This window comes from Strongylocentrotus purpuratus, unplaced genomic scaffold, assembly GCF_000002235.5.
Source record: "Strongylocentrotus purpuratus isolate Spur 01 unplaced genomic scaffold, Spur_5.0 spur5_contig_821, whole genome shotgun sequence".
Taxonomy (NCBI): Eukaryota; Metazoa; Echinodermata; class Echinoidea; order Camarodonta; family Strongylocentrotidae; genus Strongylocentrotus; species Strongylocentrotus purpuratus.
The window spans coordinates 1,787,166-1,803,404 of NW_022145526.1; the positions used below are offsets into that span (position 1 = coordinate 1,787,166).

Here is a 16,239-nt window from a genome sequence, read left to right on the forward strand (position 1 = left end):
CCGGGACTAAGTCCACACAAGAATTTTAGTTCACACTTCTATGGAATGCTAGGTTTTATCTTCCTCCTTCAATATTCATGACAAAGAAAATCTACCAAAGACTTCGTTGAAATTAATTTCATACTCATATTATCTTTTTCTTCCCATCTCATCGCAAAATTATTTTTTTTGAAACTTTTCATTGAAGGATTAAAACAATCTGTACAGGGTAAATGAGTTGGCAACAGTCACTTCATAAAAGTGTGGACTAACTGAGTACGCGTTAACTTAGTACGCGCTACCGGAATACCACCCTATATATATATATATATATATATATATATATATATGTATACATACATGTGTAAGAAATGAAAGAAAGAGACATAGCAAAAAAGGCGTTTGATACATTTCTGTAAAAAAGATATTTCGTCCACACAGAGCTGCTTGAAGTTAAAAGTTAATAATGATAAATGGGAAAATATGAAGCGCTAATTAATTTGGAATACAGGCCCCATAATTTTTTACGGAAACGCTTAAATAATTAATTCAAAATACCATGTAACGGAATATTTTCATATACAGTAGTATATATATATATATATATATGCATATAATATGCAAATAAATACTTGGCAGTAATATAGGTATTGGAAAACAAGTGCGTACAGGGGCAAGGGGCTTTATTCATTTCCCCTACCTATACAGAAATATAAGAACATAATGATGATGATGATGATATTGATAATAATAATAATACGAATAGTAATAATACTGATGATGATAATAATAAGAATGATACTGATGATAATTACAATAATAATACTTATAAATACTACTACTTCTACTAATACTGATGATAAAAATGATAGGTTATGAACGAGAAAGGAGGAGGGAATAGAAGCCAACATAAAGTGGACAAAACAACATGAATGAAAAGGAAACCCCTTCCACAACTTCAACAATTTTTTAAAACAGCTTTTGATATTTTTGATTTATCCTGAATTCATATTTGTCACATTTTCATAAATGTTGGCAAATTACTCACATCTTCAAGACCCGGATTATCATTGTACAGACGTAGATGGCAGTATTGCGGTTGGAGGCGACTCATTGATTTTGGAAGGTAGGGAGTTGAAGCGACACGTTTCCCAACAAGGTAGTCGGAAATGACCATGAACATTTCACAAATTGAGAAATGGTCAATGTAGACTTCAAGTTCATCTTTTCTTACTACGCATCTAGGTATTCCGGTTGATGACAGTTCTTTCTTGGTGACTGCAAAAGTGCGGAAGATATAAGAGGACAAAGAGAGAGGGAGAAAAAGAGGCATTAAAGAAGAGGGACATGGAATAAAAAACACTCATCTTTATCAGATTATTATTAAATATATATAATGATGATAAAAGGGATCATGCTGCAGTGCATCCCCATTACGTTTGCAAAACGCTTTAAGTGTCTCTACATTGTTTTCTTATTGTTTACAAACGTTGTTTTCACCCTCTTCACAATGATTTCTTAGTGTCTCCACAGTGTTTTGCAACTGTTTCCAAACGTTGTGTCTCCAGGAATTGTTCCCATTGTTCAACCCCCTCTGTTCTTCCCTATTATCCACAGTAATCCAAATCTCTCTCTATGCTACATATGTTTATATTTGGTTTACAAAGTTTCCACACCTCTTCACACTTAATTCTCATCGGTTCCACACAATGTGCTTAATTGCTTTCACACTTTATTGATACACTCACCTTGTGTATCACCATGAGTGAAGTATAGGATGACTTTGGCCTTGGAGGGGTCTGTTAACACCGCACAGTGGGGGATGACCAACTTTAATGGGCTCTCAAACGTGGTTCCCGAAGGTTCACACACTACACCAGGGGAGACAAGAGCTTCATTCTCTGCGAAAAGGACACTTGACGGCTGTGCTAGAACCTGAGTTAAATGGCAATAATTCGGGTGCATGAACTTACTATTTCTATTCAATCTTACACTTTTTTTAGTAGAGTTATCAAAATATGAAGTGTCTAAATTAATTAAAACATAATCAAACAAAAATAAATGATGGGTACTACAGGAACGAAAAATAGGAGCGAACACAGACATCACTAAAGCTTTACGTCTTGCCCTCATCGGACTAAATCAGAAAAATGAACATAATTATTGTTAGATGCTGCTTGTAAGTATCGACTTGCATGGTGTTACCAGCCTTTTTAGCTCCCCCAATATTGTCCGGTGTGTAAAGTCAATACGAGCAGATCTTTTTATTTGTAACGAGCCGGAGATTTGGGGAACATGAATGTGGTCCCTCCGTTCCGGAGTGTGGGGGGGGGGGGCAATTAGGTAAATCTAATGCCAGCCTTTTATGACAATGGTGTCTATTAATTATTGCTAGTACGAGGGTTAGCGCGAATTTTTCCTGCACAAACTATTTATTCCTTCTGTTTCCCCAGATCCAAGTGATAAAAGCACCTCCACCCTGATACCATGATCTTGAATACGCCTTACCTTTATGGTAATTTATGAAATCATATTGTAGAGCCCAGATAAGTATGAGAGAGAGAAAGGGGGACCACCTCCGATTCATAACAAAAGAGCGCGCAGCAAGGCTGTGCCATACATTTAGGGTGATTATACTCTTGTAGAGCCCAGACATGTATAACAAGAGAGAGAGAGAGAGAGAGAGAGAGAGAGAGAGGGGGGGGGGGGTGTCGGGAAGAATCTTACAAATTACCTTTAGAGTAATTAAACACTTCTTTTGCAGCGCCAATGCGGGTATGCAGAGGCTTATTCCAAGGTCCGGTAGTTGAATAGTGCCTCCTCTTGAAGGCTGAATCGTCTTACTTGCCACGTCTGTTCCTGGATATTGAAAATCAAATTGTACCAATCACCAGCAAAGTATTTTGCTCTGTTTGATGGGAGTTTCATGTACGAAAATTATGATCAAAATTTGAGCTTCAACTTTTTCTTCTGTAAAGAGTACTTGCCAGTTCATATACACTCTCATGCAGTATGCGCTAAAATGGCTTGAGAGTAGACTAATAACGCGCATGTATGCTCCCCATAGCATATGACAAGCATTTCCGACTATGGTTACGTACGCCGGACTTTGTTGTTATTTGGGCGTTATGTTTTTTGTTGTCCTGATATATTTAAACTGTTTACCTATTAAATCCCAGGTAAGGTTTTTCGGTTAATGTTTAACGGTATAGTTTCAAACAGATTATATGACCATATTATATAAGAAGTTATGATTGGATTAAGGGCCATACTTATGCACTATGAACAAAGCCAAAGAGTAGAAGAAAATAGATGAAAATAATTATTAGAATGCACGTTTATATACAAATCATACTCATCTTTTTCATTTATCTTTCTTCAGGGGAAAATGCAAATCATCAGTTGGAAGCCTTACAAATAATTGCCCTGCCTTTATTTTCACCTTGCATGTATGTTTACATTTGTTAGCAATCGTATGTTTCCGAATGACTACAATACCAGTTTAATTATTAAAAGTAAGATCAAAACATAAGGTAACAATACAATCATTTACTTTTTCTAATTTAAAATTTAAACACCGATGGTTGGAAGTTATATTGTATAGGTGGCAGCATTTTTTCAACACAAACCAGACTGTGGTAAGCTGGAAAAAAGTCAGGAACGTATACTCAGTCAAAGGTTTTCAATAAAACACAAAATGAAATTTATGAGAAAAGCCCCCAAAATTCCCTGACATGTATGAAACATATCAGATATTCACAACATAATCTAAGGTGCCTATTTATAGACTGTTAACAAATATCGGGGGAAGAATCAGAAAAAGAGCACAAATCCCAAACAATTATAAAACATATCAGATATTCATAATTCTATCCATTTCGCATACTAATGGTCTGGGAACAAAGATCGGGTAAAGCAGAGAAGAAATAAAGAAAGTATAAATATACTGTGCAAACAGGCACTTTCGTTCAAAATCGTGAATAACAAGAGTGCCCTAATATACAGCACTGTTACATTATTTTGGTTAATGCACTCCACGACTGTTACATTATTTTGGTTAATGCACTCCACGACGGTTCATTACATGATACATATTCCTGAGTAGAAAAAAAGAGGAAAATGTCACCTCTTTCTAAAATATCATTTGAGAGGCCTAACTTTACTTATAACTATTACTCTTCTATTCAATGGCATAACTAAGAACGTTTGTGTTAATGAATTACGTTTTCCATTGATAAAATACATTACTAAATTAATGAGGAAAAAAAACGAAAAATCCCAACATTTATTAAACATATACAGCACTTTTAGGTTTCTTTTCTTAATGCATTTTACGACGGTACATTACATGTATAATATTCATGTGAAAAAGATCCAAAATATCACCTTATTCTGAAATATCAAGTGAGAGGCCTAACTTTATACTGATTAACTTTAACTCTTAAATATAATGACAACTAAGAACCTATGTGTTAATGAGTTACGTTTTCCATTTCATATTTAACAGGCAAGCTGTTCCTCTCCCTCTTTTCAGTCTCGTGTAACAATGAGTCCTTTCTTTTCATCGTACTTTTTATCATTTCAATGACTTCAGCAATCATTGTCTTGTTACATGTTTCCAGGCTATATTCATTCCGTACCCAATATATTATCAAAGTACATGACAGGCCTATAACATTTTTTTTTATAAAAGCAATTCTTTACATAAGTATCAAGTATTAGAAGATAGATATAAATGCCAACTCTAAACAAGCGTTTAGAAATCAAATAAGAAATGTTAGGTTTTTCTACTCTACATTCCCTATATAGTTTAATAAACTTTTTGTTTTTAAATACATTCATGACAAACCTGGATTTAACATTTCAATGAAGCATGAAATGTGAATACAAGGACAAATATTCAGAAACGTGGTAAGAATATATATGAAATTATGAATAGATTACGATGCATACTTACTAACTTTTAACGAAGCCATCGGATAGAGAAAACAAAATCAAGATAAATATTAGAATACACTTTTATATACAAATTATACTTTTTTTTCTTCATTTTCTTTCTTTAGGAGGAATTAGGGGATCATTAGTAGGAAGCCTTACAGACAATTTAAATACCTTTATTTTTACCTTGCATGTCTGTTTACAAATGTTAAGCAAATGAATATTTACCATTGTGCGCGAACATGCTTGGTTACCGAACGACTACAATACCAGTTTATTAAAGTAAGATCAAAACATAAGATACAAATTCAATAATTGACTTCATAAAATATTAACATTTTAAATTTCAAAACCGATGGTTGGAAGTCATCAGGTATAGGTGGTAGTCATGAAAGTTTACTTAGTCAAAGGTTTTCAATAATACACATTACTAAATTCATGAGAAATAAAAGCCGACAATCCCTAACATTTATGAAACATATCAGATATGTATAATATAATCTAAGGTTCCTATTAATAGACTGTTAACCAAGATCGGGGATGAATCAGAAAAAAGGACACAAATCCCAAATAATTTTGAAACATATCGGATATTCATAATTTTATCCATTTCGCATACTTACCGTCTGGGAACGAAGATCAGGGAAAGCAGAGAAGAGATAAAGAAATTATGAATATAAAGTGCAAATAGGCATTTTTGTTCAAAATCGTGAATAATTATAATGTCATATTATACAGCGTTTTTACATTTTTCCTTAATGAACTTTACGACGGTACATTACATGTATTATATTCATGAGAAAAGGATCTAAAATGTCACCTTATTCTGAATTATCATGTGAGAGGCGTAACTTTACTGATAAACTATTACTCTTATATTCAATGGCAGAACTAAGATCTTATGTTTTAATGAATTACGTTTACCATTTCATATTTTACAGTCAAGCTGTTTCTTTCCTGTTTTCAGTCTCGTGTAACAGTTAGTAATTTCTTTTCATCGTACTTTTTCTCATTTTAATGACTTCAGCAAGAATTGACATGTTACATGTTTCCAGACTATATTCATTCATAACCCATTATATTATCATTGTACATGACAGGCCTATAACATTATTTTAAAAAGCAATCCTATACATAAGTATCAACTATTAGAAGATAGATGTACATGCTAACTCTAAACATGCGATTAGAAATCGAATAAGAAATGTCAGGCTTTTCGACTCTACATTTCCTTTTTGTGATAAACTTTGTGTTGTATAAATACATTGATGACTAACCTCGATCTAAATGTTCAATGACGCAAGGAATGTGAATACAAGGACAAATATTCAAAAACGTGACAAGAATATATATAAAGTTATAATTTGATTACGACGCATACTCACGTTCTATGAACCAAGCCCACGAGTGGAGGAAAAAAGATCAAGATAGATATTAGAATACACTTTATATACAAAATTATGCTATTTTTTTTCCCGTTTCTCTCTCTCTTCAGGAAGAAGTAGGAAATCATTGGTTTGGAAGCCTTACAAACCATTGAAATGGTTTTTTGGTTTTAGCTTGCATGTCTGTTGAAAAAATGTTAAGCAAATGAATATTTAACATTGTGCGCGAACATGCCTGGTTACCGCACGACTACAATATCAGTTTATTAAAGTAAGATCAAAACATGAGATAAAAATACAATAATTGACTTGATTGAGGTCATCAAGTATAGGTGGTAGTTATGAACGTTTACTCAGTCAAATTTTTTCGATAATAAACATTACTGAACTAATAAGAACGAACCGAAAAATCCCCAACATTCATGAACATTTTCAGATATTAATAATATACTCAAAGTTGCCAGTTTTATAAAAAATAGTTTTTCTTGATAACTCTAAATCATTGTGATGGACTTGGATCCTTCTTCCTCTCATAAATGCACATCTTAATCAGCACATTAAGACTGTGTTCAATGTTTGATTATAGTAATGTTTAAATGCCTGGCACGTTGACATAATCTTTCTCTATGGCGTCATTCAATTTTTCGTAGTTAGCTTGTTGATCAGGTTTCTTCAGATCCTGATATGTTTGAGGGTCAGTAAGATTCGCGTAGGTCTTACCATCGGTACTGAGATCCTGGTAGGTATGAAGGTCGGTATTAAGGTCTTGGTATGTATGGACATCTGTCTGTGACTGATCAAATGCAGGGTTCTCATACTGAGGTGACAAATAGGACTCCTTCCCCTTAGACTTAGTAGAGGCTGATTCATCGCTGAAAGTTAATGATATTAAAGTAAAGATAATAATAATAATAATAATAATAACAACATTTATAATGCGCACATATCCACCCCAAGAGATGCTCAAGGCGCCTAACAAGGTAAGTACATTGAACGAAAATAATATGACATAATTAAATATAATTCAACAACGTTAATTACATCAGATTGTGAAATACACTACGTCTTAAATAAGGAATTCAGACATTAGATAGGTTTTCAATTGTTTTTGGAACACATTTTGATTCGCTGACATTTTGATTGAATGGGGGTAGGGAGTTCCATAACCGGGGTGCAGCAGCTGTAAAAGCTCTGTCTCCCCAACTCCTCTTTGTTCTTAATTGTGTTAAATTTGTTGAATTAGAGGAACGAAGACCTGCACGAGAACTTAAAGATATATTAAGAAGAGAGGAAATATATTCAGGAACTGATCCATTTAGTGAACGGTAGGTGAGTAGTAGAATTTTATATTTGATACGCTGTTCTATTGGAAGCCAGTGAAGGTTCTTGAGTATTTGAGTAGTATGGGTCGAACGTTTAGATTTAGTGACAAGGCGGGCAGCTGCGTTTTGAACCTTTTGTAGTCTGTGAATTTGGTATTTAGGAAGTCCATAAAGGAGAGAGTTACAGTTATCGAGATGAGATGTTACAAAAGCATGAATCAATTGTTGAGTGGTTTGGGGGGTTAAAAATTTCCTTATAGCGCGAAGATTACGAAGATGATAATTGGCAGCTTTCACACATTTTGAAATATGTGCATCAAGAGACATGCTTGTATCGAAAATGACACCAAGATTTCTTGCCTTATCTGAAGGAGCAATGTGCACAGAACCAACACATATATGAGTTATAACAATCTTGGAAAGTTGTTGTCTGGAGCCTAACAAGAGAAATTCTGTTTTATCGTCATTTAGTTTGAGATAGCAATCATTCATCCATTTTCGTACATCATGAATACAACTTTCAAGATCTTCAACACGTTTTTCTACCTGTTCCTGAATAGGAAGACACGAAAAATATAATTGTAGATCGTCTGCATACATATGATAGCTTATATTGTGTTTACTGATTATCTCATGAAGTGGTAAGGTATATACATTAAACAGATGGGGACCTAAAACAGATCCTTGGGGCACAGAAAACAGAAGATTAACAACCGATGAAGTTGTATCATGAAGGTTAACCGCTTGAGATCGATTTGAAAGGTAGGAACGAAACCAATGAAGACATGTTCCACCAATGCCAATCTTTTTTAGTCTGTCGATTAAGATATTGTGGTCAACAGTATCGAAGGCGCAGCTGAGATCTAACAGAACTAATGCAGTAACTTTCCCCTTATCCATATTTATTAAAATGTCATTTTGTACTTTCAATAGTGCCGTCTCCACACTGTGGTTTTCCTTGTAGGCCGATTGAAAGGGGTTTTGAAGGTTTTGGTCATTTATGCTGGACTGAAGACGCGTAGATACTATACGTTCAATTGATACAATACATTTCATTGATGAAAAGCATAATTGAAGTAATTATCAAGTCCCAATAAATATATAGAGAGAAATAGGTCAACATTACATGTGGGAATTGGTATGGTTCTTTTAAAACGCATGCCATTGACAAAATAATCCTTTCAAGAGAGTTGCCATAACATTTAAAAAGTGTTATGCCTTAGAATATCTATATTGGGTCGAAATAAATAGGTATATAATCAACTTGTAAACCTGACGAATGGTATGTGGGAATTAGTATAAAATGGTATTTCTAAAGTACATGTCAGTAACATCATACGTCTTTCAAACTGGTTGCCCTAACATTTAGAAAACGTTTTGCTTTCGAATATTTACATTGAATAGCAATTTCAAAAAATGAAGAAAGTGATTAAATAACTTTATAACATTAAGAAAATACTTGAGCTTGTATTATCATGCCCATACGGTATAAGCCCCATGCAATGGGGAAATACGATGAGAATGGACTGATGAGAGGGACAAGTTAACTACAAGGTATTTCTCTAACCTTCTTCGCTTGTAAAAGATGATGATGAGCACTATAACGATAACAATCACAACAATAGCACCAACATAGCTCCCTACGACAGTTTCTGTTGAACCTGAAGGACCTGAAGGACCTGAAGGACCTGAAGGACCTCCAGTTGGACCTGATTGTGGTGGAGAAGAGACACTAGGTGAAGAGGATGGTATGGGAACTAGGATGGTATAGAAATACAGGAGTTAGAAATACCAAGGTAGCATCAGAGTTGATAGATAAATGATAAATGAATCCGGTACAGTCAAACCTGCTCTAGTGACCACCTGTCTTCAAAGACCACATTTCCTGGCTCCATTAAGTGTTCTTTATAGACAGGTTTCACTGTAATAGCATATGATCATAATTGATTGTAATGAATAACGGCATGTGAACAGACCGGTCCCAATAGGTTGTTTGCACAGCTAGACATGATGAATCACTGTACGGAAAGATGTGCGTGTGTGCGCGCGTATGGCAAGCCGTTTTAACATTTATTCATATTTCTTGATATCAATAATCCATTCTTGATATCAAAAAATGAATTCTTGATATCAAGAAATCGAATTCTTAATATCAAGAACTACCATTGCTTTACAACGTAAAATTATTTCTTGATATCAAGAATTCTTTTTTTTATATCAAGAAATCGAATTCTTGATATCAAGAAATCAAATTCTTGATATCAAGAATTGTTGTAGTGGATGATTTCGAACGCAAAAGTATTGCACGAATTCATACTGAGCGCGCCGTTTTAACATTTATTCCGTGATTCTGATTTCGAACGCAATAGAGTTGTGCAGGAATATAATTCATCCTGCCTGACCAGTGCGGTGCGGGTTGTCGAAAGTCAATGTATCGCGAGAATTCAACTAATGCAAGAATACATGTTGCCAGTTTGCAGTGCATTTACCGTCTCTGTGATATATATTATGTAACAGAATCACCCCCGTTTGTTCATGGAACAGCCCAGGGTCCAGTGAGGGGTGTTTGTTTTGGGTAATTTACATAAACTCGCCTTGTAGAGCATCTCAAGGGATGCATGCCACATCCTAACTTACAGTGCAGACCGAAATACACAGAAAAGGAGTGCAAGATAATCATATACGAGATATTTTGCCATTTTGAAGTGCATTGAATGTCTATGTGAATGTCCTTGTAGAAAATATTTTGTTGGTACTGTTTAGCCATGTTTTAAAGCAATTTATTAATATGTACACTTATTTGCTATGTCATTACGTTAAAAACAGAAACTTAATGAAGGCAACATGCATTTTTATTCTGTTAATTGTTTGTCGGTTTACGGATGGAATGAAATTGCGGCATAGGAATATTCAAAAAGAAATTGGCTTTTTAAATCACATCGAAAAGAAGTTGCGTTGGGACAAAATAATCAACATGAAAGTTTGGGACTTATCTCGGCCCCTTTTTTTTTTTTTTACCAATGAAATTTATTCAGCATTGTTATGAACCTTCATAATGTCATTTTCAAGTAAATTAAATGATTGTACCTTGACATGGTAATCCAAAATATCCTGTCGAGCAAGTTCCAGGACATTCTCCAGTAACGTCATCACAATCTGCTTCATCAGTACAATGACATTCTTGAAGACAATCAGCTCCAAACATACCCTCTGCACATGCTTCAGGACGAAATAGAAGTGATATAACGAGATTTGTAGATATGTGGAGATATTATTCAGTTAATTTGCTCCGCATAATATTTCAATTCACATTCGCCCTAATATATTATCGAAGTAATACACAGGTGCCAGTTCTTAAACCATGATAATATCCATGCATATATACCAATATAAATCCTCTTTTAAAATATACATCTTAGACAAATTTTGCGTAGGGATTCGGATTTGAAATGTGCAAGTTGTTTAAAACGAAAGGTTAAAGTACCTTTTGTATTTCAAAGTTTCTTCCTAATGTCAATAATGCTAACAGTCGTTTAGAGCACTAACTTTCATTGCAGTAGATTCCTGTATATCCAGCTAAACAGGTGCATCCATAAGGATCGGGTAGACAGATCTGACTTCCAGTACACTTGTCCAGAGGCTGACCGGGTCCACATTCAAATTCACAGTCCCAGCCAAACTTATGCATCCCACACGCTGCATGAAAATGTATATATTAGAGTGATTAATTTAAATATAATTCAAATGTTCTAAAATATTCTCCAATTTGAGAAGAGTCAAGCATGTAATATTCAAACATATTAAAATCATTCAAAACTGTTATGACCCAAGCAGCAATATTGTTTTTTCTTCTTGTTTTGATTAGGAAAAATGTCTGTTTTTGTCATTATAATCATTGGCAAATAATTATTGAATTAAATTAATGGTAACTTGTGGAAACAAAAACAAGTGAAAATGGTTCATCCTCTCACGAAGTTCATTTATAATAACCAGTGTTTCATTATCCTTACTGATATCATCATTTATTATGTTTATCATCATTGTGTTTTTTAAATAATTACATATAAAACATTTCTGTTCAATAAGTATAATAATCAGTATTAATAGCATGGGCAACTTTGACATTTGTTTAACTCTGATTGTACATGATAGTATGTGTTAGTATGTTTTTTGTTTTTTTTGTGGTTCTGTTTCTTTTCTTTTTTCCTGTGTGTGTGTGTGTGTTTCTTAGGGGTAGGTATTAAGGAATCCCTCCTTTCTGCCTATCCCAAATGTTCTCATAAATTGCCATTGCTATTTGTTATCACTATCTTGTTTTTATCATTCCATTCTGTATTTGTATGTTTTAAATGTTTTTATGAAGAGTGTTGAATAAACTTTGAATAAAATGTGAATTGAATTGTCATCATTATTGTTGTTATTATACTTATTACCATTACTTTATTATCATCATCGTAATCATTAGACTTTATTATCTCTTTTTGTTTTCTTCATATTTTATTTCCCTTTCCTTCTTCTTCTATTTCTTTTTCTTCTTCTTATTATTATTCTCCTTCTCCTCCTTCTTCTTCTTTTTCATCTTCTTCTTCTTTTTCTTCTTTTCCTTCTTATTTTAATATTCATTGTTGCTGTTATTATCATTCGGAATTACCATTACAAAACAATTAGTATATAGTTGTAAAGATTCATTTTAAGGCAAAAAATGTATTGGACATAGAAATTGAAAAGTTTCCCGTTGTAGTATTTTATTTTTTTTGTTTTGATTGTGAAAAAGTCTGTTTTTTGGCATTTGTAATCATTGGCAAATACTAATTCAATTTAACTAATAGTTACTTATGGAAACAAAACAAGTGAAAATGTGCATATTAATAAAACTAGTGTTTCATTATCTTTAATAGTTTTAGCATTTTTTTTAAAATCATCATTGTTATTACTGTTATTGGCATCATTATTGTTTTTATTATACTAATTACGATTATTTGTAGTACTGTCATCATCATCATCATCATCATCATCATAATCATTGGTCTTCTTCTTTTTCCTCTTTTCCTTTTGTTCTTATTTTCCTTTCCTCTCCTTCTTCTTATATTTCTTATACATTATTATCATTCGTCTTCTCCTTCTCCTCCTTCTTTTTCTTCTTTTCTTCCTCATCTTTCCTTCTTATTCTTGTAATTGTGGTTGTAGTTATTATTAATTGGAATCACCATCATAAAACGATTAGTTTATAATTGTAAAGACTCATTTCAAGGCAAAGATTGTACTGGACATAGAATTAACTTTTTTCACATGGTAGTATCTTCTTTCGGGATTTCTTTGTTTTACCTTGGAGGCAGTTCTTTCCAGCATGACCAGGGGGACAGATGCATGTTCCTGAGAGTTCGTGGCAAACACCTCCATTATAACAACTATCACACAAACGATCGCATAATGGTGGATTCCAACTTCCATAAGGGCACTCTGTTAATACAATAAAACATGGAAAAACATAATCTAAATCCCAAACGTATGTTGATCCCGGAGATGGGAGTTATACCCCACCCACACACATTTCTGAAGGGGGTGGCCTGTAAAAAAATACCCCCCCCCCCATATTAAGGAAATCAATCATATTTTTAAAACGTTTTTAAAAATGTATTTAAAAGTCCTACAATTTATACGATATTAAATGAAAAACCTGTCATTTTCAGCTCCATTTTGAGTCATGCATGTGTTAGGATCACAACATTCCCCCTCCATTCCACACACACACTCCTCGGAATGGACTTCGGCCACTGATACCCGAAAACAGGTAGTTTAATGAAATGAATTGACACGAAAAGACATTCCCATAACCTATGATGCATAGTGGTTCCGGCAAAAGCATACCTTAATTGCAAAGAAGTAGGTCCAAATACATAATTTTTGAAAAATGGTCACTTGATGAAAAAAGTGGCAGAACCTAATTATTTGACGGTTAAAAATCAAAATTTAATTGAATTTTTTTTTAACCACACCATTATGCCATGAAGCTGAATTTTTTATGTAAATACTTTAAGTTCTCGATTAGGCTTTATACTGCAAAAACTGTCACTCGATCATAGAAATTACAACTTTACATTCATCGATATTATTTACGCTTTACTATCATATAAACAAACATATATCTGGTCGGTTTTTCTTGATTGTTGTTACTTTAATGACCATAGCTACAGAGCTGAAGAGTAACTAGTTCCAGTGAATTTATACCCTTGCGACCAATATGCAATGATATATTTTTTCGATGTGTAAGGAAGACGAAATTCGAACCCGTTACGATGAGTCTTATGAGGCTGAATTGATGTTGATCCAACGTTCCATCCATGTACGTCACATATACACCGGCGTCTGAGATAGATGCAGATTGGATTGTGTGTGATAGACTGTCAGAACTCATTCCAATAAGTGAATTAGCCCAGTCTACATCAGTCAATTTCCGCCATCGCATCCCGTCTTCTCCTAGCATCCCTGTCGTGCTCATCACACTGAGTGTGATATCATCTCCAATATGTATTGTCTTTGTAAACCGACCATCACTGGGTTGCAATTGACCTATATAAAATAAAAAGGAAAATCGACAACAAAGGCCTTACATTCGAATCTTAATTTCATGCTGATTCAACAAAATTGCGTCATCATGTCTTCCATTCTCTCTTGCTCCCTCTCGCCCCATTTATCCTCCATTCTTTTTACATTGTCATCAACTAAACATTCTTAGAATGAAACAGTAGGGGAAACAAGTTTCAAGCATTAGCATTTATGGTATTGGGGAGTTTCTTGAGCTGTTAACATAATCATTTGCTTTTTATGAATATTTACATTAAGTTGAAATTGTTGTATTACATTTTAACGTAAACTATTAACAACTAAATTATTAATAACCTTACCAAATCAGTATGTGAAAAATTTGTCCCAATTTGTGTCTTTAGAATATTAAAGCCTTATCTTACACATGAATATGTTCAACAAACGCCCTCATTCAATGAGTCCACCTTGCATTCATCAGTTACGAAACACACACACAAACACACACCCACACACACACACACACTAATTCACTAGATGTATGAATAACTTAGTTTTTATATGTATGTGTATATGTACGGGAAGAAAGAAGAATGCCAAGAGGAACAGGTGTCATTCTACTGGCTGTCACTGCAGAACATTCGAAAAATCCCAAGCCCTCCATAGTCGCTGGAAGAGTCTGCCTTAATACTACAGACGACACATTATCGCTGACTCCTGGAGCTGTATAACTATCTGAAGTTATAGCCTCGGTCAGACGGACGAGTCTTCTGGTGGACAATGTGAGAATCTCTTCATTCTCTGAGCCGAGTAGACAGATAAATGACGCATCCAGCAGACCTCCTCCGTAGGGTGATTGAGTAGCTGCCATTAGACGTACAGGAAGGATCTGTCGCGGACCTATGGGAAAATCATTATGTTTTGCAAGTAATTAGTGTCGGCCTTCATCTTCGTTAGAGGGGAAGTAGGAGGGAATTATCTCACACTTCAACCTTACATGTTATGTTATGATGACGTTTGGTCCTTGTTGATATATACAAATGCATTTTCATACATATATTTTAAACAAAATTACCTCCACTTCTAAAACAATTTATGGGAAACCCAATGTAAATGATATATGACACTTTATGAAGTCACTTTCCCTCGAGTTATCAACTGTAGATAAAGCCTAAATAACTAGGAATGTTTAATAGGTAGATTATATACTTCAAATGATAAAGTATTTCCCTTTTTGCTGAATACTGTACAAGCATCGATTACAATGAGTGGTGATATTCTGTTTTAAGTGGATACCAACAACGGATTTAAAACAGTGGTTACACAATATTAGAATGTCACCAATCGATATATTGTTTCGTTTGTGGCATTTAAAATGTGATGTAAAAAGGTGAAGCGGGCATCATTTGAGCATGGACTATCATAGGATTATATAGAAATATAGATTATAGAAATACATGCCAATACTCACTCGGAGGTTTTTCACATGCGAACCTGAGGTATGATGTACATGGTAGTTTTCTCCATCCATTATTAACCTGCTGATGAACACATCTTTCATTCTCAAATAGGGTTTCATCACCATCCGACCAAGCAGGAAATCTGGAAAGGTAAAATATGTTCCAAACAGCAATGAATTATCCCAGTATTAATTAAAAAAACAACTTTAAAGGGCATTGTCATGAAAGGTTGAAATCGTTATGTCAGGGGTTTTCATTTAGTTAAAATGTGTATTAGTTCAAATGTAAATACAGTATAGATAATTATGCCTTCCTTGGTAACTATGATCTTGCATCATTTTAGCCTCCACGAGTTCCGCATATGAAAACACATGGAAAGTAGAATAGATTAATGACTTTCATCTATGTCGGGGGGGGGGGGGGGTGTAGGTGCCATCAACCGATTGGAAAACACATCCTAAGCTTGATGAATTTCAACTTGTTTCTCAGATAATCATGTTATTAAAGTTACACACCAGTTTCTGCCTGTTGCAATCTGTCTGCATCATGATATGATCGCAGTTTGTCATGAGTAGGGTGTGTGAGATATTGTCGTGTGCGTGTGTGCGTGTG

The 16,239-nt window shown here is 34.3% G+C and overlaps 1 protein-coding gene and 1 long non-coding RNA gene across 2 annotated transcripts; both read right to left on the reverse strand.

Moving 5' to 3' along the window:
• Positions 1 to 10,760: 10,760 nt before the first annotated feature.
• On the reverse strand, positions 10,761 to 13,071 carry LOC115922273. Its single transcript, XR_004063401.1, has 3 exons — positions 12,950 to 13,071; positions 11,171 to 11,320; positions 10,761 to 10,843 (listed from the first exon to the last, which is right to left on the reverse strand). It is a non-coding gene; the product is annotated as an uncharacterized LOC115922273 (long non-coding RNA).
• Positions 13,072 to 13,799: 728 nt separating this feature from the next.
• Positions 13,800 to 15,764, reverse strand: LOC115922324. Its single transcript, XM_030981104.1, has 3 exons — positions 15,639 to 15,764; positions 14,747 to 15,067; positions 13,800 to 14,194 (listed from the first exon to the last, which is right to left on the reverse strand). The coding sequence occupies exons 2-3, from the start codon at positions 15,036 to 15,038 to the stop codon at positions 13,800 to 13,802; spliced, it is 687 nt and encodes a 228-aa protein (XP_030836964.1). The 5' UTR covers positions 15,039 to 15,067; positions 15,639 to 15,764.
• Positions 15,765 to 16,239: the final 475 nt, after the last annotated feature.